The sequence below is a fragment of the Cricetulus griseus genome, chromosome 3, assembly GCF_003668045.3.
Source record: "Cricetulus griseus strain 17A/GY chromosome 3, alternate assembly CriGri-PICRH-1.0, whole genome shotgun sequence".
NCBI lineage: Eukaryota > Metazoa > Chordata > Mammalia > Rodentia > Cricetidae > Cricetulus > Cricetulus griseus.
In genome coordinates, this window is record NC_048596.1 from 210,823,645 (window position 1) to 210,850,531 (window position 26,887).

The 26,887-nt window shown below is 38.9% G+C and overlaps 1 protein-coding gene across 1 annotated transcript in view; it reads left to right on the top strand.

The window, feature by feature from the left end:
- The first annotated feature begins 225 nt into the window (after nt 1-225).
- Nucleotides 226-26,887, top strand: part of LOC103160317 (ankyrin repeat domain-containing protein 26) — a 66,026-nt gene continuing 39,364 nt past the window's right edge. Inside the window, exons 1-12 of the mRNA XM_035441708.1 lie at nt 226-458; nt 4,929-5,043; nt 5,209-5,382; nt 7,032-7,138; nt 10,125-10,182; nt 14,934-15,079; nt 17,556-17,589; nt 18,028-18,160; nt 22,508-22,721; nt 24,428-24,506; nt 26,105-26,443; nt 26,693-26,756. Coding sequence (XP_035297599.1) covers nt 226-458; nt 4,929-5,043; nt 5,209-5,382; nt 7,032-7,138; nt 10,125-10,182; nt 14,934-15,079; nt 17,556-17,589; nt 18,028-18,160; nt 22,508-22,721; nt 24,428-24,506; nt 26,105-26,443; nt 26,693-26,756 — 1,696 coding nt within the window. The remainder of the gene's footprint in view (nt 459-4,928; nt 5,044-5,208; nt 5,383-7,031; nt 7,139-10,124; nt 10,183-14,933; nt 15,080-17,555; nt 17,590-18,027; nt 18,161-22,507; nt 22,722-24,427; nt 24,507-26,104; nt 26,444-26,692; nt 26,757-26,887) is intronic.

A 26,887-nucleotide genomic window follows, 5' to 3' on the forward strand; every position in this document is an offset into this window, starting at 1 on the left:
TTGGTGACGGTGGGATGGAATGCAGTTGACAGGAGTACCTATGCTACTGGGATTCTACCTACAGAGCTTGCCTGTAGGGTAGATGTCGTGGTCGTGGGCGCTGGCGGCAAAACTCACTTGTTTTTTGTTTTTTTTTTCATATCATATCACTGTGTTTTCCCTGTGGGCGGATAATAGCCCACAGCGGACAGGGCAGCGGGTAGGGGGTGGGTAGGGAGCTCCTCGATGAAGAAGTTCTTGACCATCTTCAGTCAAAGACGGTCTTCTTCCGTCTCATCCACCAGCCAGAGGCCTCGGTGTCGGCACAGGGCTACTAGACACCACTCCACCACACAGCCCCCAAAGTATGAAGCTTACGGGAAGATCCACAAGGCTGCAAGGTTGGGCGATGTTGCCAGGGTTCAGTGTAGACTCGAGCTTGCGAAAAATGGTGCTAATGACCGAGACAGGAACAGCAGGTGACTGGGGCTGGGGGTCAGGGTCAAGGGGCAGGCTGGGAGGCATGTGGAGAAAGAAAAGTCAGCTTCCTTACCTAAGCCCCGAGGACTAGGGCGAGGAGGGAACTGCCATGGCTTCCAACGGTGGTGTATAGCGTGTTGACCTTTGTCACGAAGATGTCTTGATAACCAAAGGTGGCAATCTCTGTGCTTGGCAGTTATTGTACTGTTCCCGGAGGAGGGCAGGGTCAGACATTAGAGCTGTTCACCCACCACCCAACACTTGGAATTCTCAGTGCTTTAATGTCCCGCCCTCCTCTTCTGTGACTGCTTGATGCAGCTGTTTCTCACCCAGCCACCTCACGTTCACCCATTTGTCATTATTTCTTCTTTCAATCCCCCAAATAAACTCAGTTTAATGGAATTAATGGACACCCTTTCAAGATGGGGTCTGAGTACCCATATGAAGAATACAGAGAGCCAAGGTGGACTCCTCCAATGCTAACTTCACTCTCTGGAGTCATTTTTTAAGGGAGTCCTCCAGCTGGATTTCAGGATTGTGGGAGCTTTGGTCTTAACGTGTGGCCTAGGGTGGGCACACAGTCTGCTTCCTCATCAGTGCCACCCAACCTTTCTATGTCTCTTGAGTTTTTCATCTGGCTGAAAACTATACTGTGACTTCAGTGTTCTCCCTGATTTCTTTAGCACAGAGTCATTTGTTTTCTTTAGTTTTCTTAAGCTGGCCATCACAAATTCACTTCTAATATGCCATCCTTGTAAGATGGTCCCTTCCTTTTTTTTTCTTATCTGTGATTTCTGACATGAACACATGCAGAAATATTATTAAACATTAGTGGTAATAGAATAGTTCTTGGGAAGAGCAAGTTTGTACATATTTTACACATAATAATTTCTTATATCCTATTTGTACCTGTATATTGATATATTCCACCAACACTTCAGTAAAGACAACCTTTAATATAAACTGTATATTTTATATTTAAGTATATATAAATATATTTATATAAGTAAATGTAAATATATTTAACACATATTTATGTTATATTTATGTTAAGTATAATAAATTTAAAATTTACTATGCAACTATATTATTACATACATACAGTTTCATATACAGAAATAATTAGACATTGTCATTTTAGTTGAATTTTCCTGAAGATAAGATAGCAAATGTTTATCACTAATTCAAGTTTTCTTTTGTTTTATGAACATTTTTCATAAAAATACTTAATAATGACTGCAGTCATGAGAGAAGGAAAACATGAATAGAAAAGCAAAGAGCTTGGTTTCATGAAGTCAAGAAAAGTGAAACATAGAAATGAGAAAATAACTATGAGCTTTATAAAAGTTGTGTGTATTTTCACTTTGGAAAATTTTGGACAGCAAGGTCACATATATTACCTCTGATTGTGCTTGATAAACACTGAATAATTAATCTAAGTCCATAAACAAATAACAGCCATTGGAGGATCTAGTTTGCATATCTCTATGACATCATTAGTTTCTCTTGGAGAATCTGCATAGTAGTGCTATGTGTTTTTCTTATTGGCCATTGCCATATTTATATTTCCAGTAAGTTTAGTATTTCATCCTGAAGGGTCATCAGTTATTCATCATGAAACTTCTTAAAGGTCACTTAACTATTGTCATAGTTTCATTTCTTTTGTCAGGGTGTGCAAAGAGTTTATCTGGAGGGCAATTCTAGGTTATAGTTCATAGCAGAGAGGTCAGAAGCAGGATCTGATCACACCATGTCCACAAGTCAAGAACAGAGTGAAACAAATGCAAATTGTTCACTGCTAGCTTTCACTGATCTCACACAACTCAAGCCCAGCCAAGGGAATGGTGCTACCCATACTGTGTCTTTCTATATCAGTTAACAAGATAATACCCCACAGACATCTCCACAGGCAAACCTGACTTACGGAATTCCTCAGTTGAGGCTCTGGTCACAGGTGATTCTAAGTTGTGACAAATTGACACTTAAATAAATCAACATAGTTTCCTGGGTGTTGAAATACATGTTTATTTAATAAATGAAATCGCAATCCATCTATTTTATAACTCTTTAAATGAAAAACTTCTCACAACTGTGGGTCTTGATGTGCCAGTAATAAAACAAAAACATGGTGAAGATTAGCTAGCATGACTCATCCAGAACACACAAAGGCACTTGCAAGTGCACACACACACACACACACACACACACACACACACACACACACACACACACACACTCGAAACTGACTTCAGACCAGAGAATCACACCGGAGTAAAAACAAATGCTAACACAGAGGTTTTGCAGTTAAATTCATTTTGCAGTTAAACTCCTTTGCTGATGTCATTTCCTTGTCTTAAGGGAAGAGAATGATCACAGACAGTATGTAACTTTAACTCATATGGCCTGCTGATAAAAATAATTATAATTGCAATCTCTTCCATTCTGTGATTTGTGAGAGAATTAATAACATAATTAATTAAATTTATTTAAATTATTACAATTATTAAATATAAAAATGTTGGACTCCTGAGCTTTATCTATTATTTTTACCCACTCATTCACCAAACACATGTTGGCTCTCTATTACATAGCACACTTATTTTACTGCCTATAAATGCCACTCATCCTTAAAGTGTCCATATTTTCCTGCCCTGTGTAGAAATTCTAAAGAAGTTGTACTCAAGGCTAACTGAACTATTGCCTCTTTCCATTCAAATAACAATATTTCACAGTTAGGAAATTGTAAAGAGCAGCCATTTTGAAAAGTTATAGCGTATCAGATAATCATATTAATTACCAATTGAAACATTTTATTTCTGCACATTCTGTAAATATCAGCATTGAATAAAATGATCCATGCTTTCTTATCTGAGTCCTGATTTTTCTTTTGCTGAAGGTTATAAATCAAGAGTTATATTTGGATATAATTTTATTATCATACTGCCTTTACCTACCCAACTTTTCAGATCTTAAATTTATTTGAATATTATGACTAGAATTCCCAAAATCATTTAGAATATACATGTATGATTTAATATGGGCACCATGGGTTGTGATGACCCTCTACTGTAAAAAATCTAAAAACTTCTGTCAATTAAAGCTTAATATGTTATGAATTAGAAGAAGCATTCTAATGCAGAGTGGTCAAAGTATATGAAGAGGATCACAAGCCAGGCACAGTGTGATCACCTGCAGTCCCCGGTACCAGTTGCCTAAAGTGGGAGAATTGCATGTTTAAAGCTTCTGAGATACATGGTGAATTCATGACCAGCCTGAGCTCTGTAGCAAGACCATGTCCCCAGATGAAAAAAATAGCAAAACATCTCAACACTGAGCAATTTAGTGGTAGAAACTGTTCTAAATGCTTTGTGAGTGTTCGTGTTGAATTGTTCCACTATGTCCTGTGAGATGAGTATATTTTGATCACCATTTTATGATTGAGGGATTTAGGTGTGGAGACCAAATAATGGGTAGCAACAGAGTTGAAAATAGGATTTGAATCCAAGTTGAATTAAGTCTTAATTCAGAAAGGTTGTTTTGATCAAGTGTTCTGGATAGTTTTATGTCAGTTTGACTCAAGCTAAAGTCATCTGTGTGGGGGAAATGAGAAAATGAGAAAATGCCACCATAAGATCAGGCTACAAACAAGCCTATAGGGCAGTTTCTTAATTAGTGACAGCTGGGGGAGGGCACAGCCCATTGTGGGTGGCACTATCCCTGGGTTGTTGGTCCTGGGTTCTTTAAGAAAGCAAGCTGAGCAAGAGATGAGAAGCAAGCCTGTAAGCAGCGCCTCCATGGCCTCTACTGCCCTCACTGCTTTTGATAATGAACTTTAAATTGGAACTATGAGTGAAATAAATCCTTTCCTCTCCAAGCTGCTTTGGTCATGGTGTTTCATCGCAGCAATGGAAACCCTGAATAAGACAAATTGGTACCATCATAGTGGGTTATTTCTGTGATAGACCTGACCATATCTTTGGGAGGATTGTGGAAGGACTTTGAAACATTGTGTAAAAAAGCCATTGAGTGTTCTAATGCTTGGTGAGCTGTTCTGTAGGAATTTGGAAGATAAGTATGTTGAGGGCAATGCAGAAGATAGAGGCCCAGCTTGTGAAGTTTCAAAGGGAAGTTTAAAGACTCTTATCAGGCCATTTGTTATTTTCCTTCCCATGTTGCTTTGATCATGGTATTTCATCACATCAATGAAAATCTAACTAAGACACCAGGCATGCAGTTTAGTGATGGCATCCTTGCCTCCCATGCAGGACTGCATATGCTTCGTTCCCAGCAATGTGAGCAAAATCTTTCTCTGAATTGGCAGCCAAAACTTGTGTGGGAAGAACTGATAAATATTGCCCATATGTCAGAAGAAAATTACTTACATGCTAATCATGTTTACAATCACATGAATAATTGTGTTTCTTTGACTTAGCCTTGCATAAATTCTTAAAAAGTCCTCATTTCCACAGAACACCTTTACATTATGCCTGTGCACATGGACATCCTGATGTAGTGACCCTCCTACTAGACTGGAATTGTGACATCGATCTCTGTGACAGTTACAACAGCACGCCACTAATTAAGGTAGATAGTAGCCAACAGTTTCAGTCTGACATGGGTTTGCTGTAAATACTGAGAATAAACATGATTTTTTATCTCAACTTAATGCAAATAATTAGTGAAATCTATGGAATGCTCATCTTGAATTTCTCATCTTTCCAATGTATTACTTGATGTAACTTCCCACAGGCTTCACAGTATGATCATGAAGAATGCATGACAATTTTATTAGAACATGGTGCCAATCCAAATGCTACTGACAACAGTGGGAGCACAGCTCTGCACTATGCCGTTTTCATAGAGAATATCTCAATGACAACTAAGCTGCTGGAATACAATGCTGATGCCAACATAACGAACAAGGTAGAGACCACACAGCTTTGATTTCCAAATTATTTGGACTGGGTTTGCGTTACAAAGATTTTATTTATTTATATAATTATATATATATATATATATATATATAATTTGATTCACCAAATCTAATAAGACCTGCATATGGATATTTAAAAATATTTCATGGAGATTCTGATACAACTATGACATAAGAATCTCTGAAAAAGTTTAATATATGAATTCTCAGATCTCAGAAAGTTAAAATATCTCTAGAAGATAGGGTTTGATGGGAACTTTTTCCTTCCCAATGACACTTCACGATTTCCTTTGATTACATGGCTACTTCTCTGATAAATGTTATAAAGAGAATTGCTGGCAATATCACCCTGGAAGTTGTAAATATGTAACCACGAGTTCATAAGAATGGCAATGGGACCCTTATTGCTTGCTTGTTTCTTGGTTTATGGGAAAGGATCTCATATAGTCCAGGTTGGTCATAAACTTTTTATGTAGATGAGGATGACACTGGTCTTCCTGCCTTCATCTATTAAATGCTGGGCTTATGGACATTCTCCATCATGCCTCTCTCTGTGTTTCTGTAGTCCTGGTTGTCCTGGAACTCTGTCTCAGCCTCCCAAATGCTGAGGCTAATGGCAATCTCTACCACACCCAGTTAGGTTAGTAGTTTTTATTGTGCTAAAAAGATCCACATGAACGATTATCAGAATTTGTACTGATAAACAGTTATATTTTATTTCTCATTTGTATTTTGCCTAAAACTAAAAATAACTTTAAGTAGTAATTAAAAAAGAGGTGACCTAAAAATTAATTTTAAATAGATGTGTATCAGATGTGTATAAGAGATCTTATGAATGAGATACTACTCTTCTTGTTATCGGAAAATTTCCCATGGACCTTTTACTAATAAGCCACCAAAGTTCATTTGAATCCCATGCCATCTAATTTACAGCCTTGTCCTCAGTGATCCATTTGGAGCAGAGTGTCTGCCATGGGTCCCTATACTATAAACAGAAAGAATCTACTGAGCTCTTCCACAGCCTGGTGGAAATATAGGTGTTTCTGGAATGCTGTCAAGGCCAAGACACTGAATGTTTGCCACAAAAGCAGATATAAGGATTACACACATGTCATGGTATTTCCTCCATACTGCACCTGTCCTGCTCAGGTTTATCCAGCATTTATGTGAGGCATGGCAACTCTGGGAAAGTAAATATTCTTTGGAATACAGAGGATTAAACCCCGCTCTAGAGATGTAGTTTGACTCATTACTCAAGGGAAATACCATAAACTTGTACTACTATTTAATGTTTGGGGGAATTAGAGACAAAAGACACAGCTCCCATCCTCAAGAAGCTTTGGTTTAGCTGGGAGCAACCAGGTGCTCCATAATATCATGGTAAACGCCAGGGTGGAAGCAAAGCTCAGGGAACCAGTTCATGCTTGAATGAGTGTCGGGAGGAAGCATTGGTGTTCATGGGCAGCTCCAGGCAGGCAGAGCAGCAGGTGGGGAAACACCATGGGGTGAGAAGGCCCAGGCTGTGGTTCACGGAACCCACAGCAGACCCTGAGCTCCACTGTGCCTTCCATCTGATTTCCAGTTATTGTGAGAAATACGAAGTTCTGGGAATCATGAGTGTTGTTTCTTTCCCCCATAGGGTGGCGTTTCACCACTTATCCTGGCTCAACTGGGAAGCAATGAGAACCTGACAAAATTGTTAGTAAGCCACATAAAAAAGATACAGGAAGTTGATGAACCAGACAGGTATAGCTAATTCTTTTTATTTTTATTTCTTCGTGGTATTCTATAGTGGGTCCAATCACTCAAGCCCAAGCCATTAAATAGGTATGAAGAGCAATTAAACATACTTAGTAGGATGCCAACACATACTCCAGATTGAGCAACACTAAAAAGAGCACAGCAGTGTAACATGGAAAATAAATGAACCGATTCAAACTTCAAACTGAAGATCAGGAAAGCAAAGCAGCCAGCCACTAGCTCTCTCTCACCTGAAGCTCAGACTGAAATGGATTCCATGAAGGAGCTCTTCACCAAGTCTCAAACTGCTGCCTTTCCTCGGCTTGGCTGGAGAATGAATGCCTGATCTGAGCCTTCCTACATTCAATGTGGCTGTTGAATCAATGCCTCCTACTGAATACTGAAGACGCTGCTTCTGTCTTTTAAACTTCGCTAATGCTGGGATTAAAGGCATGTGATCTGTTACTCTTTTAGACTGATTCAATCTCACGTATCTCTGGGTGGTCTTGAACTCAGAGAGATCGGTCTACATCTTAATCCTGTGTCCTAGGATTAAAGATGTGTATCACCAACCTCCTAGCTTCTGCCTTCTGGGGTTAAAGATATGTGCCTGGCTTCTATGGCTTGTGGTTGACTTTGCTTTCTGAACCCTCAGGTAAACTTTAATAAATCATAAATAATATATCATCCCTTTTTGTCTAATACAAAAAGAAGCTACAACTAACATAAGAAAAATTACATACAATAAGTATAATAAGTATATACCATACATGCAGGTAATAAGTTCGTCAACAATGTCTAGCCCATTTGCATTTGACAAATTCAGAAAATACTTCACTATTCTATCTTGGTGAGTTCAAAGTCTTGTACTTAATTAATTTCCTATTCTAATTTGCATTATCAAATTATCTTTTAATGTCTCTAAACCTTTTACACTTTACATATCTTTTTTTCTTGAAAAGATTGTTCTATTTAATAGTATATCTTTTTAAATTTTTTTTATTTTTTAAATTTTTTAAAAATTAGTAGCAAACTTGCTTTACATGTCAATCCCAGCTCCCTCTCCCTGCCCCTCACCATCCTCTCCAAGCCCCCCCCCCCATTTCCCCTCTGCTCCCCAGGGAGCGTGAGGCCCTCCATGGGGGATCTCCAAAGTCTGTCATATCATCCCATATGGTCTACTGGTCTACTACCCGAGGCCCCATAGATTGCCGAGGCCTCCTAACTGACACCCATGTTCAGGGGGTCTGGATCAGTCCCATGCTGGCCTCTCAGCCAGCAGTCTGGGGTCCCTGAGCTCCCCCTTGTTCATGTCAGCTGTTCTGTGGGTTTCAACAGCCCAGTTTTGATCCCATTGCTCATTACTCCTCCCTCTCTGCAACTGGGTTCCAGGAGTTCAATTCAGTGTTTAGCTGTGGGTGTCTGCCTCTGCTTCCATCAACAACTGGATGAAGGCTCTAGGATGGCATATAAGGTAGTCATCAATCCCATTATCGAGGAAGGGTATTTAAGGTAGCCTCTCCACTATTGCTTAGATTGCCAGTTGGTGTCATCCTTGTAGATCTCTGGAAATCTCCCTAGTGCCAGATTTCTCTTTAAACCTATAATGGCTCCCTCTATTTTGATATCTCTTATCTTGCTCTCCTTTATACTTCCCCTGACTCAATCTTCCTGCTCCCCCATGTCCTCGAGGTGAATTCCAGGGGCTATCCTAGCCCACCTCCCCCTCTCTGAGCTCCCTGACCTGCGGCCTCCAGACCCTTCCCACCACCAAACACAAAAGAGGGACCTGGAGGCAGAACAAAGCTTCCAGTTTCATTAGCAGCCATTTCAGTCTTGCCCATCCACCCTCCAGTTGAGAGGAGGAGAGACCCCACCTATACCCACTAGAAGAAGAGATGGGAAGACAACGGAATAAGAACATATCCAACAATGGAAAGACTTATATAACACCACCAGAGTCTAGGGATACTATACCAACAAGACCTGAACATCCCAATGCAGATGAACCAGAAGAGAATGACCTTAAAAACAACTTCATGAAAATGATAGAGGCCCTCAAAGAGGATATGAGAAAATCCCTTAAAGAAATAGAAGAAAAAACAAACCAAAAAATGGAAGAAATCAACAAATCTTTTAAGGAAAGTCAAGAAAATACAATCAAACAGCTGAAGGAAACAATTCAGATAGTTGAAGACCTGAAAACTAAAATAGAGACAATAAAGAAAACACTTGACGCATCTTTAGTGAATTTAGTCTGGTAAACAATGAAAACTATAACTATCTAGCCTTCAATTTCCTCAGAGAAAGAAATAATATTAACTGAGTAAGCAGGAAGTTCGAGCAAATGGCTTCCAAAAATGTGAGAAATGACAGAAACAGCTGGCTATCTGGACAGTCACCCAAGGTTCTTCTGCAATGTTGGGGCATCCATCTTCTGCCTGTAAGTCTAGCATCTCTGGCAGATTTTTCTGTGAAGCAGGATTTTCCTAAGGGCTGTCCCGCCTTGCCTTGGCAAGGTTTTGTAGTCATTCTTTTTTGCATCCTGTTTGTCTAATTTGGACAGCATTTTGTCAGCAGTTGAGGCAAGGGCACTTTCTTGTCCATTGGCTTACTCCATGTGAGTTTCTTTGATGGCCACCATCTTCTCTTAAGTAGATTGGTGCTGCCAGGAACAGACATATCTCATTGTCATAAAAAGTGCCTATGTTATTACAACATTTTAAATGCCATATTCTGTAGATTTCTGGAGTGTTTGACCTTGAAGACATTACCTAATGTGATTATAAGTTGGATTATGATAGGTGATTAACTAGAACTGTGAGTGATGCTTTGCTGAATATTTGGGAGAAGTGAGGGTAGAAAGTGATAATTAAACCAGAAGTGGAATAGCATCAGTGCAGAAACACATTTAACACATAGTAGCCCTACACACAGCAGTGTGTTAGAGAAACAAACTCAACCACGTGTGTTGTATGTTTTTTCTCTGAAGGACGCCCAGCGGATCCAACTCCTGTGGTTCCAGTTCACCAAAAGAAGCCGAAGATAAGGTAAAGTGCCTGTTCATGAATTCAATTTCCTGATCTGAATTAGGATTGTGTGGTTTTTACTTTTCAATGTTCCAATGGCTCACTTACCAGCATTTTATTTTATTTTATTGGTTTTTCAAGATAGGGTTTTGTGGTAATATATTATTTATGATTTATTAAAGCTTGCCTGGGGATTCAGAAAGCAAAGTCACCTCAAGCTATAGAGATCAGGCAGTTGTGGTGCATACTTTCAATCCCAGAACTCAGGAGACAAAGGCAGATGGATCTCTGAGTTCAAGACCACCCAGGGATCCATGAGATTGAATCAGTCTAAATGAGCAGCAGAGCTCACACCTTTAATCCCAGCACTAGAGAGGTATAAAAGATAGGAGCAGGGTCTTCAGGAGTCACTCTCAGGATTCTCCAGCTATGTTGATTGGAGCATAGCAGTCTGGGATTGTAGTGTGAGGTTTGGTGGAGCCAGGATCACCTTTCAGTCTGAGGTAGAGGTAAGAATTAGTGGCAGGCTGTTTTGCTTTTCTGATCTTGAGCTTGAAGTTTGGACCCCAATATCAGTCTCTGGGTCTTTTATTTTTCATGCTACAGGGTTTCTCTGTAGCTTTGGAGCCTGTTCTGGAAGTCACTCTGTAGACCAGGCTGGCCTCAAACTCACAGAGATCTATCTGCTTCTGCCTCTGCCTCCTGAGTGCTGGGATTAAAGGTGTGCACCGCCAACACTCAGCACCTGTTATCACTTTATTCAGACAGTTCGTCAAGGAAAAGTATTTCCTGGAACTCTGGATGATATGGTTTATTTACATGGCATAAGATTTTTATGCTGTTAGTTAATTATTCTGATTTCACTATCTGACATTTCCTTGTGATGTTCTTTTTGTTTCTTTTTAAAAACATTTACTAATTTGGACTTATTTTTCAGAAATTGCTTATAGTTGCTTCTATATCTGAATCTGTCTATGATCATTCTGACTCATGGTGTTTTGTTTGTTCAATACTTGTCTGCATAAAACAATTTAGCTCTCAGTTGGGTCTGGTGGAGCATGTCTTTAATCCCAGCACCTGGGAGGCAGAGGCAGGTGGATCTCTTAATTTGAAGCCATCCTGATCGACAAAGTCCAGGACAGCCAGGGTTACACAAAGAAACTTTGTCTGGACAAAACAAACAAAACACCCCCGCCACAGACACTTTAGTCCTTAAATTTACTTCGCCTTGGTTATCTATACACAAGAGAAAATGTTGTCCACATGTGAATTGACATATGGTGAGATAAATATCTTACACAGATGTTACTTATACTCAATTGTAACATGAAAAATAAAAGACCCAGAGATTGATATTGGGGTTCAAACTTCAAGATGAAGAACAGAAAAGCAAAGTAGCAGGCCACTAGCTCTTTCTTACCTCTAGCCAGGCTGAATGGGCTGATCTTGCTGACTCCTCAGTGTGGCTGGAGAATCTTAGATGTGGCTGGAGAATGAATGCTTTATATTGCGACCTTGCTACTGTCTTATATACCTCAAGTGAGTCCTGGGATTAAGGGTGTGAGCTATCATTCTCTTATAGACTGATTCAATCTTGTGTAGATATGGGTGATCTTGAACTCACAGAGATCCATCTACCTCTGAGTCCTAGGATTAAAGGCATCTACCATTGCTTCCTAGCTTCTGGCTGCTGGGATTAAAGGTGTATGCCTGGCTTCTATGGCTTGTTGCTTACTTTGCTTTCTAAATCCTCAGGCAAGCTTTAATAAGTCATAGATAATATATCACCACACTCAATAGCTTTTACTAAACAGTATTAAGTTATTGCTAGAGAGCATATTAATATTTTTGGAGATATATTAATAATATGTAATGTATAATAAAGATTACATTAATACAGATGTTTAACAATATATATGTGTATATAGACATTTAGTATAGTACAATAATATAGATGTATAATAATGTAAATGAACATCTGTTTGGAGCTCACAGACACTAGACCAATAGCTAAGGAACCTGCATCGGACCAATCTGTAGGCCCTCTACAATGTGTGATGGTTGTATAGTTAGGTCTACTTGTGGGACTCCTGGCAGCGGGAGCAGGGCCTAGCCCTGAGGCTTTGATAGGCCTTTGGGAAACTAGTCCTCATTCTGAGTTGCCTTGCCCAGACTTAATACAAATGGAGGAGCTTAGTCATACCTCAACTTGATATGCCATGTTTGTTGACACCCATGGGAGGCCTGCCCCTTTCTGAACAGAGGAGGAGTGGATTTTCGGGACAGGAGGAGATCGGGGGAGGGGGTGGGAAGAGACAAGGGAGGGAAAACTGTGGTTGGGATGTAAAATAAATGAATAAACTTAATTAATAAAAAAGAATGCATGAACAATGACACCCCTGCTCTTTAAAACTAATAGTTAAAAAGACTGGAAAAGGAACAAAAGTAATATAGATATTTTCAAATTATAGTCAATGAAATAGTGCTTGAGATATAAACGTATAAATGATTACCTTATGCAATTTACTATTTCTCCCCATTTTACACATTATTCTGATTTCAGTAAGATAAAACACAATTTTTAAATAAGAATGACATTTTGATGGTAGAATGGGAGCTGTCAGCTACTCTCATTTTAGGCTTTAGGCACATGAGAGCTGTGTTGTACTAGCTGTTAACTGCAGTTACTACAGGGTCATAGGAAGTACATGCAGGGGAAGAAACTTGCATATATTCTGATAAAACTTAAGCACAAAACAAGATGGCACAGGTTTGTACTGGACCATGACTAGAATTTCCGTCTCTCTTTTAGTTCCAAGAATCACTGCAAATATATAATTTCCCAGTGCTGGGCATAGAACATATTACCTTGGGAATACTAAGGACAAGCTCTACCACTGAGCTAGACTTTGTAACAAACACTTTGTGACTTCTATTAATAATGCTACTCAGGATATTGTTGCTTGAATATTTGTTTGAGTTCCTGATAAAACTCTATCACAACTTTTAAAAATGTCATTTATTATTTGAGAATCACACACACACACACACACACACACACACACACACACACACACACACAATTTATTTGAGCATATACTTCCATCCCCCCCAAGATCCCCTAGAGCTCCTGTACAACATGTTCTCCTCTCCCTTTTCTTCTCCCCCTCCTGTAGCTGGAATTTTCTTTGGGCCATCAACCAGCTCCCAAATAAAGACATGGAGACTTAGTATTAATTATGAATGCTCAGCCTTAGCTGGGGCCTTTCCCATTAGCTCTTTTAACTTAATTTAACTTGTTTCTCTTTATCTACATTTGTCTCTCTTTTTTTAAAACTTTCTTTCATCCTATATGTCCTACTTTCCTGTTCCCTCCATGTCTGTCTGGACCCTGGTGTCTCCCTGGCATGTCTTTTCTTTTCCTCCCCAGAGCCCAAATTCTTCCTCCTATTTACTCTCTCCACCCAGAAGTCAGTGTTCTCTGTGCTTGGGACATGTTATAGATGTCCCACTTAGGGCTGAGCATGAATATTCTTGGCACTTTGAGCAGGTCTGAGTTTCTGCACTAATTGATGTCTCTGTAAAAAGAAGTATCTCTAACTTGTTACTGCTTTAGTTGGCGTCGTGAACCTTGGAGAGCTGGGCCTAAAAATGAGGAAGACTAAAGTCTTGTGAAATAGTCAACTTTATTCAGAACATCGGGCAATTTATAGTTTGAGGGCTAAGAAAAATCCCATGAGTAAGGTGTTTAATCACAAGGACAAGTCACATGTGACATAAATATGTTTTTCCTTAGAGGCATATGAATAACAACATCCGAAGTAAACTCACTCCTATTTGCTACCCCTCGGGGGAGCATGGAAACATATTCCCAGAACATTTGTGTTTTGATGAAAATGAGGTCACAAGGCTCTTGCCCTGTTTTCTTATGAGTCTCGGCATTCTCACACAACTCCGTTTTTGGACTGTGTTCCAACACTAACCAGCCTTGGGAGTAGCACAGATGTATGGGTATAAACATTAATATTTAGAAGGCTGTTTGATAACATGATCATTTAGCAATGGTCGCTTCCTTTTTGATCAAACAGAAACAAGGCACAATTATATAAGTATTGACACCATGTAATAATGAGGCTAAACTCAATATAAAGTAGTGTTTTCTGTTGTTTTAAAGTTATTTTTATTTGTGTGTATGTGTACATGTCTTCCACATGTTTGTGTAGCTAAGGTGGCCAGAAGAGGGAGCTGGAGTTACAGGCAGTGGTGAGCAGCTGGCCATGAGGGCTGGGAACCAAAATTTTTCCCTCTGGGAGAACATTTTGAAAGCCTCTTAAGCACTGAGTTCCTCCCTCACCTTGCAAAGTAGTTTTTATGAAAGAAAATTGTGAAAACTAAGGAGCCAAGTGGTGAAATTAATGAAAAAGTTTTTATATTAAAGAATATCAGTTATTGGGCTGGAGAGATGGCTCAGCAGTTAAGAGCTCTGGGTACTCTTTCAGAGGACCTGGGATCAATCCCTAGCAACCACATAGTGGTTAACAACTATCTATAACTCCAGTCCCAGGGGATCTGATGCCCCCTTCTGGCTTCTGAGAGCATGAGACCTACACATACTGTATAGGCATACATGCAGACAAGACACTCATACACATAAAATAAATTTTAAAAAATTAAAATTAGTTATTCTTCATCACTAGAAGTCTAATGTGCTACCATTGCGCCACAGAGCCACATAAAAATTAGTTATTCTTAATATCAAACTGTCATCAAAGGTCACAGAAAAAACTGAGAAGCACAATGTCAACAAGGTGGATACATCAGAAAACCTGAATTTTGGTGCGGCAGCTTCAGCCCTACAAATACAGGATGAAAAAGCTGAAGACCAGCAGATTACTGTTGAGAACCAAGTAAATGATGGGTAAGGCTACAGTGATTATTTAATAGTTGACACTATTCTTCACTGAAGCTTGTGTGACTAATGAACATGTTCCATACTTCTTACACCTGGGACACTTTGTCTTGCATGATCACAAGATGCTAATCAACAATCAGATGCTATTATTTCCCATTATGCTGACATGTTTTATTAAAATGACAACCATTGTTGTCAAATGTGAGAATAAAGCATATTGCAAACACTGTCATTGAAATCAGTGAACAAATTTTGAAGGGTAATTTATTATGTGTATCATGTATCAAAATTTCAAATATTTAACTCTTTTAAACCTAATTCTTTACTCTGGAAGTAGATGATTCTGAGATGGAAAAATATTGCTTGTGAAGATACATGTATACCTGATGTTAAAGACATTTATGCATTTTGTACTACAGGTGACTATACATATTACATGTATATATCAAGTGTATATCAAGGGTATATAATATAAATACTAAACACACTTATAACAATATGCTTCATATGTGTGCATGCTGAGGGTGTGGCTATTCATGATGAAATCATAAATTTTGTAGGTTCTCTAAACAGTTATCAAGATACTGAAGTTGTCACATTCATAGGCTAATGTATTTTAAAGTTTTTACATGAAAGCTTTTAAAATATGGTTGCATGGTGTCAGATTGATGTACTAGAGAAGTGCATGTTTATTCAAATTGTTATGTTTGAATGTGTAAACATTAGAAATCTTGATACATTGTCTTGGGAGATTTACACTAGACAAGGTCCTTGGAACTTCTATTCATACCTGTATTTCTATGGCAAGAGGTTATTATTCAGGTGGAATATTTTCTTCTAGTTCAATGTGGAAGCTATAAATCAAAAGATGAACTATCACATATAGATTTTTAAGAATTAAAAATTCAGATTGCCCACTGTCAAAATTTGAAAACAGTAATAGCTTGATGCAAAGTAAAAATCATACCCCTATTCATTGCAAAATTATGTATAAGAAAGTATGCAATTGGCTATTCAGGTATGGAATTTAATTATTCATTAAGGGATTTCATAGTATCATCATGAGCAGCTATAATGTAATCAGATTTAACAACTAAATTTGTTAAGTGACAACTTAGTTTAGTATTGCCTAAGTATAAAATAGTCTTATGTTTGTCTATGTATCTATTCATGAATGTTGAGGCCAAAGGACAGTCAACTGCCAATCCTTAGGTACCATCCATGGTGTTGAGACCATGGTCTCTCATTGGCATGGATTTCACCAGGCTGCTCCAGGGTTTTTACTGTTTCTGTCTCCACAGGACTTATTACAAGTGTACATGACCACACCCAAGTTTCAAGAAAATTATTGCTTTAAAACTGCATGTGTGTGTGTGTGTGTGTGTGTGTGTTTATGCTCAGTGTGCGTGGCTACCTCAGAGGACAATTTGTGGGAGTCACTTTTCTCATGCCACTATGTACATCCTGAGTATTGAACTCACATCTTCAGGATTGGCAGTGGGAGCTTTTAGCACTGAGCTATCTCATCCACCCCACACCTGGCTTTTTAATTTGTTTTTTGTAGCGTTGAACCCAGGTCCTCAGGCTTGCAAAGGGGAGACTTTACCAGTTGAGTCAGCTCCATCCTTTTGCTTTTGGAAAAAAAAATTCAAGGTGGGCATGGTGGTTCCTGAGGCAGGAGAATTGGGAATTTTGACTACACAGTTTCTCAGAAAAAAAAACTTAAGTTTATGGCCATATGACACTAAATGAGCCAGATTTTATCTGCTCTCAGAAGCCAAGCATGGTCACCTGTGGTTAATACTTGGATGGGGGAGCTCCCCAAATTATCTACAATCCTATGTTGTTAGCTGTAATTATAATAAAATAGGATGATAATGCAGATTAATTTTTTGTTATGTCTCTTAAAGTCATCTGAAGATGATTATTATTTTCCACCATATAATTCTGGATTTGAATTCTAAATCTTCCACTCAGCCAGCTGCCTGGGCTGGGGTGACACTCAGTCTCTGCCTATATTCTACCTTTACACAGTAGCTAATAGGCTGTGAGAACTAAAGTTAAACACAAGCCCAGTCCTTATAATAGTGAGTACCACCTGAGTCATAGTTCCCAAGGAAAAACTGCCTTACATTCTGTCACTAAGTGTTCACCACGTATAAGAAAGAAGAAAATACTATTTTAAAATGAGTTTTACTGACCAAAAATTGGTTTTTGCTGAAAATTACAGTAGAAATCTTTGTGCATTTATTTCTATAATATAATACACTGGTAGGATGATGAACTGAAACTTTTCCTTTTATGATAGTGGTAGTGATAATACATTTCTGACTCCTAGTTCTCGTCCTGTTTACAATCCTATTCTTGAATATGAAGTCATTGTAGTTCAGTCAGTACATATTATGGGTAGAAGGAAAACATTGGAATTTGTTTGTGTTTAATAGATTTAATACTTTTCTGAGAGGAATTTATTCTTTTGTAGGTCTGTGATGGAAACTTTTGAAGCAAAGAATAAGGTATGGGAAAATTAATTTAAAATAGCTTAATTAAAATACAGTGTAAAACACAAACTGACCCATCATTAATTTAAATTATATTATGGATGTAAAATTTAAAAATTGAGTTTTTTGGTTATATGAAGACATTTTGAAAAAATCATTAAGAAAGAGTAACCAATGTAAAGCTATCTTTTCTATGAGATATGTATCTATGCTTTTTTGTTGTTGTTGAGGCAATGTCTTACCGTATATCCCTAACTGGCCTGAAACTCACTGTTTAGACCAGGCTGGCCTGGAACTCATAGATATCCACCTGCTTCTCCCTATTGAGATTAAATGTGTGCATAACTACACCCAGACTGTCTGGTAATATAAAAAAGTAGATATTTACCACATCTTTGGTGTTTGGTATAAATAATTTGTGGACATCTGAAATTTCCATTACTCCTTTTGTAGGTCAAAGAAATAAGTAATACATTTGACCCTAATAAATTTGTGCTGCCATATGAGAGAAACTCAAAGGACTGTGAGATGCTCAGTTTTGACAAGATCTTGTCTCTCATTGAACAGCTCATGAGGGACAGCAAAGGTAAGAGTGTTGCACGTGGTCTTCTGTGTGTGTGTGTGTGTGTGTGTGTGTGTGTGTAGATGTGTTCACACACTGCTTAGTGCTGCTCAATAGGACAAGAGTGTATTAGAGTGTTGTCCATGTCACTGATTGGCTTTATATCAAAGAAGAGTGAGAACTAGTATCAGCAGGAGCTGCCACCAATCCCACTGAGCTTCAGTGAGTGCATGCAGGCAGCTCACTGTGTTGGTGTTGTTGTGATTTAGTATGTTGTGTGGTTTAGCATGTAGGCTTACATGCTAAAACAACAGGCTGAAGACTAGGCAGCCAACGCATTGTGTAAAATTAATTGCCCAGGGTTTTGGGTGCTGTGAAGTCTAATCAAAGTCACTGGCAGACTTAACTGAGAGTAGGTATACTTACTTCCTCACGGGTAGGTTGTGCCTTTTTCTTGCATTTTCCCTAGGCTGGAGGAATGAAGCAGCTCTCTAGAGTCACTTTGATAAAGAATGTTAAAGCTTTTCATGATGGCTCTGCCCACACCATATAACCAGCTCCCCACAGCCCCTTCTCACAATACCACCAGGGCTATGGTTACACTACATAATGCAAACTTTGAGGAGACACACTAAGATGAGAGAGAGAGAGAGAGAGAGAGAGAGAGAGAGAGAGAGAGGAGAAAGAGAGAGGGGAGAGAGAGGAGAAAGAGAGAGGGGAGAAAAAAGAGAGCCTAAAGAGGGCATCAGATACCGTTAGTGTTTGCTATCATGTGGGTGCTGGGAACTGAATTTGGGTCCTCTATAAAAGCAATAGATGCTCCTAACTGTGGAGCCATCTCTCAGTCCTTCTATTATTTCTTAAAATGGGAGAAAAGTCATTGCTTTGTGAACCTAGTGGAAACACCCAGTGCTAATATTTTCAGTTCAACACTGCCACAGTTACATTCCACAAACTCTGGTTTCTTGTATTTTTGTTGTTGTTTTTCAACCCCAAATACTTTGGGTTATGTTTTCAATACCCTCTTGTCACAGAACTATTTTGACTGTTATTTAATTTCAGATACTTGGATAGTTTCTAGGAGCATTTCTGATTTTAGTTTTTCATTTGCTTGTTATTTTTGTTAAGAGAACATACTTGGCATTGCTTAAATCATTTTGATTTAATCTTTTTATTAGTTTTATTGTATAGAATATACTCTGATGCTATATTCTTAGAATATGCTCTATGTTTGGAAGAAAAATGTAGTTTGACACCATTTTACTGCTTCTCTGTCTACCTGTTCTATCACTTGCTGAGTAAAGAGAATTGACATCTCATCTGGCACTTAGGAATTTGTCTACTTCTGGAAGTTCTATTTTGTGCCATGTCATTGGAGGCTGAACTTGTTCCATTTACATTAGAACTTTGTGTCTTGTGGATTGTTGTTATGGGGTGGCCTGGGTTTTTCTTTCTTTCTTTTTTTTTTTTTTTTGCCTTATGCTAAGTTTTGCTAGAAAGTCTACATTGCCAGCCATTCTAGCTAAGATAGTATTTTAAGTATTAGAATGCTACATATTTCCCATTTAAAAATTAATTAGAGGGGCTGGAGAGATGGCTCAGAAGTTAAGAGCTCTGGCTGCTCTTCCAGAGGTCCTGAGTTCAATTCCCAGCAACCACATGGTGGCTCACAACCATCTGTTATGAGATCTGGTGCCCTCTCCTGGTGTGCAGATATACATGGAAGCAGAATGTTTATACATAATAAATAAATAAATAAAATCTTTAAAAATTAATTAGAGACATCATTTAGTTGTCTTGTATGTGTGTGTGTGTGCATGAACACATGTGTATGTCTGTACACCTGGTGTTAGGCTGTATGTACCTGTGTACATGTACAGACCAGAGGAGAATTTGGGGTATCCTGCTGTATCATCCTGTAGCTTATTCCTTTGGGGTAGTGTTTCACTGAAGCTGAAGCTAGGTTAGCATCCTAGCAGCACTACTCTTGTCTCCAGTTCTCAAAGGCTGGGATTCCAGCTGCACATGTATGATCATATGCAGCTTTTTATGTGGGTGCTGGAGATTTGAACTCAGGTTCTTATGCTCAGACAACTAGAAAATGCTCTTGTGCACTGAGCTATCTCCCATAAACCTGGTTGGATCTAATTTTTATCCACTTGTATATTTTTACCATTCTGGGGGGTATTGGTGCTAATGTGTTCATGTGTGTGTGTGCATGTGTGTGTGCATGCCCATTCATGTGTGTGTGTATATCTGTGTCTGTACCTATGTTATTTGATGCCAGGCATCTTCCTCTATTGTTCTCCACTATCATTTTTTTTGATAGCACGTCTCATTGAGCCTGACACTCCCTAATTCAGTTGGGTTAGCAAGACAATGAGCTCCAGGTGTCCTCCTGTCGGTGCCTCCCAGCATTAAGATGGCAGGATGTGCCAGCATGCGCAACTTTAAAAAAAGTTCTAAACTCAGATTTGGATAGCTTGCATAGCAAACACTTTAATGACTGAGACATTCTTCCAGATATCATCCTTTCACAGATTTCACACCTTTTTAATTTCATGTGTTCATTTATAAATGGTTGATATAAGATGAATTTTACCATTCCACTGCATGGTAAAATATACACACATGTTTTCATTCTCCAAGAACTTATCTTTTAAGCTGGCTGGTGAGTGGAGGTCAGACCAAGAATCTAAATAGGTTTTACAGACAGACTTTCCACATTTAATATACCATATATATTGTGAGAGATACATAAAAATTATGAGAGGTCATTTAACATAGTGGGCAATTTATTGAAAAGAAGAGCTGTCCACATATGAATTATTGACATCATGTGGTTTTTTCTTCACATTCTCATAAGCCTTGAGCTTACTACAGTGGCAACCAGAAGTGGCCATGAAATTTGTTCAATATTGTAGCTATGCATCTCAGTATTGTTTACATTCTTGTCTTATGTACAGACTGTGACATCACTCAAGTTTTGTTAACTTAAAATGAAGATAAAATCTGTGTATCTTTATAGTAGTAAATCCTAAACTATTTAACAATGACCCATGCACTCGTGATATACACTTATCTCATTTGTAACATTTCTAGTTATGTGTCCTATCAGTAAATTGGGTTTCAAATAGTCTCATGAGACGCTGCACAGATCCATGTGTGTTACTCAAGGGTGAACTAATTAGGTTGCTGTTGTCATGCTATCTGATGTCTGCTAGTTTGTATCTCTACAAGGGAAGTTTGTTTAAAATTATCCTTCATGATGTACCTATTTTTTCCTGAATTTTATTATTAACACATGTTGCTTATACTCAGATTATTCCATTATTGTTTGTATAACTTGTTGGGTATAGTAGCACAGAACTTATATTTGCTATACGTTAGCTGCATCTTCCTATAGCTCATTCTCCATGACTGAAGCAAGACCTTTCTCTTTACTAACTATGACCCTGTGAACTATTACTCCTTCAACCTGCCTTATGGGAAGGGACATACTCTTCCTGGCATTGTGTGAACACCAGACCAACTTCTATAATTGTGTCAGATGTTGAGTCCCTCAGCCCTAGGCCATTTCCTGGAATACCTGTGTTCTTCAATGCTCTGCAGTATGTCCAAGGTGGCCTCTCTAAATCTCAGAGCATCCATCCCTTCTTTTTAGCTCCTTCCTCTCTAGAGTTCTGTCCTGTGATTTCTAGCTGCCTTGTTTCACCAAATAACACCTCAGCTCCAGGAGTCTGGTAGAGTCTGAACAACTTTGTCCCCTTCATATCCTAACAAAGCCTGAGCTACCTCATAGCAGGGAGATAGAAAGTTGGGTAATATAATTTAACTATTTTTGTGCCTATTAGGGACAGTTTTCTTCCTTGTTGGAAGTATATAATTTTCAGTCTTTAAAACATTTTTTTTCCTTATTTGAGGTGTGTTGTTTCAGGTAGGAGTCAAAACCAGGACCTTTTACTCAATCTTTGTCAGAACTGGAGGGCAGTAGTGCCTGGGCATGCTGTAGACTACCTACAATGTGCCTCTTCACAATGGCCAACTATTTCTTGTTCATGCTTCACGACTATGCACCTCTTCCATTAGGGCATATGGAAGAGCCATATGCTTACTTGATGTCAAAACTTGGTTTCATTTCAGTGTCATCTGAATTTGTAATGTTTGTTTTTATGTCTGTCTTCCCACTAGTTTTTAGGCTAGGGTACCATAATTGTTCTCTTATTTTTAACTGTAGATCTTAACACAATGTGTCCCACAGTGTAGGCCATCAGTATACCTTTCAGCAGGGCAACATTAAGTGAAACTCTAGACTGTCTCATGTATCAAAGATGCTGCTGTACTTCATTTGTCCCTTTTCCCCCAATTCAGATTCCCCCAGCCTCATGAGGATCTCGAGTGCACTTCATTCATATAGGAAATCACTGGAGCTTAAAACACATGATTTTGAACTACTTCAAGAAAGACATAAAAATTTAAAAATTAATCTCAGTGCCATCCAGAAGAAGGTGTCAAAAACAGTCAAAGGAAAGTTAAAAGTAGATACGGAGAACACTAAATTGAAAGCAGAAATGCACAATCTGAGGTATGACATCCCAAATTTTAAAATCCTTTAACTGCTTACATTAGATAATAAGTAGAATTTTTTTTGCAGTTTGTCACTTACTTTAGAAGCGTTCTTTGGGGGGAGAAAACTTTTCAAGTTCGGGTTTTATTATTATTTTTTGATACATATCTTTATGTAGTCCAGGGAAGCACCAAATTTGTGATCTCTTGGCCTTGGCTGTTTGATGTTTGGGTTGACAGGTTGGGAGCCTCTGTGCCTACCTGAGAAAAGTCTTAGTCTTGTGGAGTGTGAAATTAATGTAATTGCCAATAATATCTAATTGTGACTATTTTCTATAATTACATACGTGTTCCCTCAAATCACAATTTTAATGTCTATTTGTGAGACAACAATTATAGTTTTAAAAGATATTTTACAAGTATGCTGCAAGGAATACCATTTATAAAAAAAGCTTTTCTACATGTGGAATTATTCTATGTGGAATAAATTCTTCAGAATATAACTATTTGACTCAAGGAAATAAATCCTATAAAAGGCAAGCTCTCCCACTCTTCCTCAAGCATTGATGGGTGGGGGGAGGGGTGGGGTCTCTGTTCTGCCTTACTTTTTTGCTTTTGAATATCACTGTAAACTCTGCTAAAACCAGGAACAGTAACAATGTCACAGCCTGAAGAGTAATGATTTCTAGACTATTTCCACCACTAAATAAACTAACCTAATATTTTGAATTCCACATCACTGAACATTTCTGAGCATGGATCCAAACTCCTTGACAGAATGTAGTGTGTATGCCTCTGTCCTACTTTTGGGAAGAGTATTTTATAGCACCTGAAACCTCATGATCAGACTCTTTATGTCTGCATTTTTATGGACATTCTGGTCTCATGAACTCACATAAGAATGGCTCATTAGGCTGATCTTATTCTGGGCCTTCTGTAAACCATTGCTCCAGAATCTTTCATATGCCCATAAATAAGTTCCAGAAGTCTAAGAAGCACATGGCCAGTTTCATCCCAGCAGTGATGATGTGGCACCCACCTCCTATGTTAATCAGGTTTCCTCACTGCAGAGATGCTATCTGACAAGTCAGCTTGATAGAGAAAAGGTGATTTTGGCTCAACATTTCAGAGCATTTCTAGTGTACCATGACAGGAAAGGCCCGATGACAGTGTTCTGTCTGTGGCAGCAGGACTAAGAGGCAGCGCCTAGCTATTGCTTCTTCTAGCTGCTTGAGGCATGAGTCACTGCATGAACACTCAGAAGCTGCACCATGAGCTTAGGAGAATTGAGATCATCTACAGAGTTCTATGATGAGAGCATCGTGCTGAACAGCTTGAGTTTATTCCAGCAAGCAAGCAGTGACACGAGAGAATTTGTATCATTCATAACAATTGAGCCCGTTTGAAATCAGAGGAAATTTCTGCAATTAGTTTACCTAAAATACATGCTTTGGATGTTGAAGTCAGTGGGGGTTGCGTATGTGTTGTATGTTTAAATCTGTAAGTTTGATACATAGAATCACTAAGACAAAAAAAGAAAGCTCATATTTTGTTCATATTACCTCTAAAATTTGTACATACAAAGGGCCAACCAAAGACAGGTACAGTTTCCAAATCACTGTATTTCAAAATGGTCAGAATTCCTAGGATCATTCACACTTTTGTTCTGAATCTAATTGGGTATTTTCAAGTGTGTGAAGTAAACACAATCATTCTGTGTTTTAGGCTTAAGCTTGAAAATTCAGACTTACAAGCAACAACAAAATATCAAGCAGAGGAAACCGAACAGACTCAGGAAACCCAAGTAAGTCCATGTTTATTAAGCTCATTTTGTATTAATTTCTGAAAGACTGAGAAGAAAATGGCCTGTGTCTAGCAGTAGTTTATAACAACATTTTAGGAGATATCAATATTCTCTGTAGTCTATATTTGATATATTCATATTGTAACAGTTTGTGAATAGTAGTTCAAATTCTCTGAGCTTTACAGATGTTGTCTGAATTTATAAAATTTATTACTCTGAGAATAAGATTTGTTTTTGAGACAGGGACTATGTAGCCGAGGCTAGCCTCTGGGAAAGTGACTATGTCTCCCAGGCTAATAACCCAATTCATGCTGTGTTTCACTTTACTTCCAGACTTCTGGGAATTAAACAAAAACATAAGTTACCATGTCCGACTGGTGTTAAGTAATTTAAGATAAATATTGTGATGTCTAAACTCATGATTTTATTATACTTACCATACTTGGCTTACCCATTTACACTTTGGTGGACTTTTAGTTTTCATGTATTTGGATATCGTTAACAGTGATGTGTAGAAAACTAATGTCACACTGTCCTTTTGATCCCTGCCAATACATCATCATAATGTATAACCCTAAGATATAAATATTTGATGAAAAAGGTGGATTTCCATTGTAGCCAAAGTCTTTCTGTGATATCTTGAGCATTATTTAACTAACATTTAGTTTTCTTAAAGAACAAGTACTAGATCATTAGACAAGCACATTTCCCAGAGTACAGTGATTTTTCTTATTTTAAATAGTTCATTGAGAATTTTCTACAGTATATTTTGATCATACACGACCCTCCCCCAACTCATCTTCTCTTCACCAAACTCTCAACTCTGTGTTTTAGTCCTTCTTTAAACTCATTAAGTCCAATTTGAGCTACACATACATATTTGGTTGTGTAGCCTTCACTGGAGGGTGTCAACCCCCCAGAGATTCTTTGATCTTAAAGAAAATTGATGATCCTTCTCTGATGGATCAATTGCCAACCTCTCTTTAGCTTAGGGTAGGTCTTTGTATCCACCCACCTCTCCATGCTAGAATTCTGTTGCCTGAAGCCTGCACAGGTCTTGTGCCTGCTGTCTCATCTGCTTTGAATTTGAATTCATATATGCAACTGCCCTGCTGGATCCAGAAAACACTTTTGTAGTAATCCACTGCCTTGCACTCTTAACAATCTTTCCATCTCCTCTTTCATAATGATGACTGAGTCTTGGGAATAGGGGATGTGATAAAGATATATTTAAAATCATATAAATAAACTGAAAATATAAATATATGTACTTTTTTTTCAGAATGAATTAATTCAAACATTGACACAGAGTTTGGAGGATGGGAACAAAAGAAATAGTGAACTACAAAAAGAAATAACTAGGTAAGGCAATAATTTTTCAAATCATTCATCCATGACCAAACCTTTTTATCCATATATCTTTACCTGCAAGTATTCATTGCAGAGTCATTGGTCTGGTTTGAGGCCTCTGGTTTCTGCTACACTATCAATGCTGGACTGTCAGTGGAACCCCTCTTTATTATCTTGCTGTTTCTCTGTGTTGTGGAGATGCTGCTGATTTGGGTCTTCAAGATCGGTCCCTTCACTTGTTCCAGTAGATAACAGATGGGGTGGATACTGGGGTGGACCAACTCACAACCCTGGTTCTGGGCCTGGTTACTTGCAGGTTTGTCAGCCTGACAGATCTCCCTTTCCCCATCACCATGATGAGCTCTCATGTGTTGTCCTGCAAAGTTCATTCTTGCAGTGATGAGCAAGGGGCAGGGCCAGTTTACCTGCTTTCAAGTCCTCAGTGTCAGATGTCCCATGCCTCCACCTTCAGGATCAGCTCAACTGTGTTGCCCAGGTGTGGTGTAGGGGCCTCTCTCCTGAGAGAGCTGCAGCTGATGAAGGGCAAGACCAGCTCTCCAGAAGTCTGGGGCATCAATGGGCTTGGGGTAGGGGGATTGGAGTGGAAGTGAAGGGCATCTCTCCTTTGCCCATGCCACCATGTTGCAGGTGAGCAATGGGGACAGCTCTCCCATGCTCACAAATATAGGGTTGGCTCTGCCAATGCAATTGTCTTTATTGTGCTGCCAGGGGAGGTGGAGGACCTCCCCTGTATACACTTTCAGCTGGTGGGAGACACGGGCAGCTCTCCCACACTTATGACCTCAGGGCCAGCTGTCCTCCACTCTTGCTGACAGATAACTAATGGGGCAATTCTCATCCACACCTCTGCCAACAGGATCAGCTCTTTGTGCTGCCCAGGTGAGAGGCAGGGTCTTCTCTCCTGAGGATTGTAGCTGGTGGGAGACAGGCTGCTCTCCTGTCCTTATGCCCTTTTTGCCTCAGGGCCACCTGTCCCACCTTCCTCAAGCATTGATCGGTGGGTGGAGGGG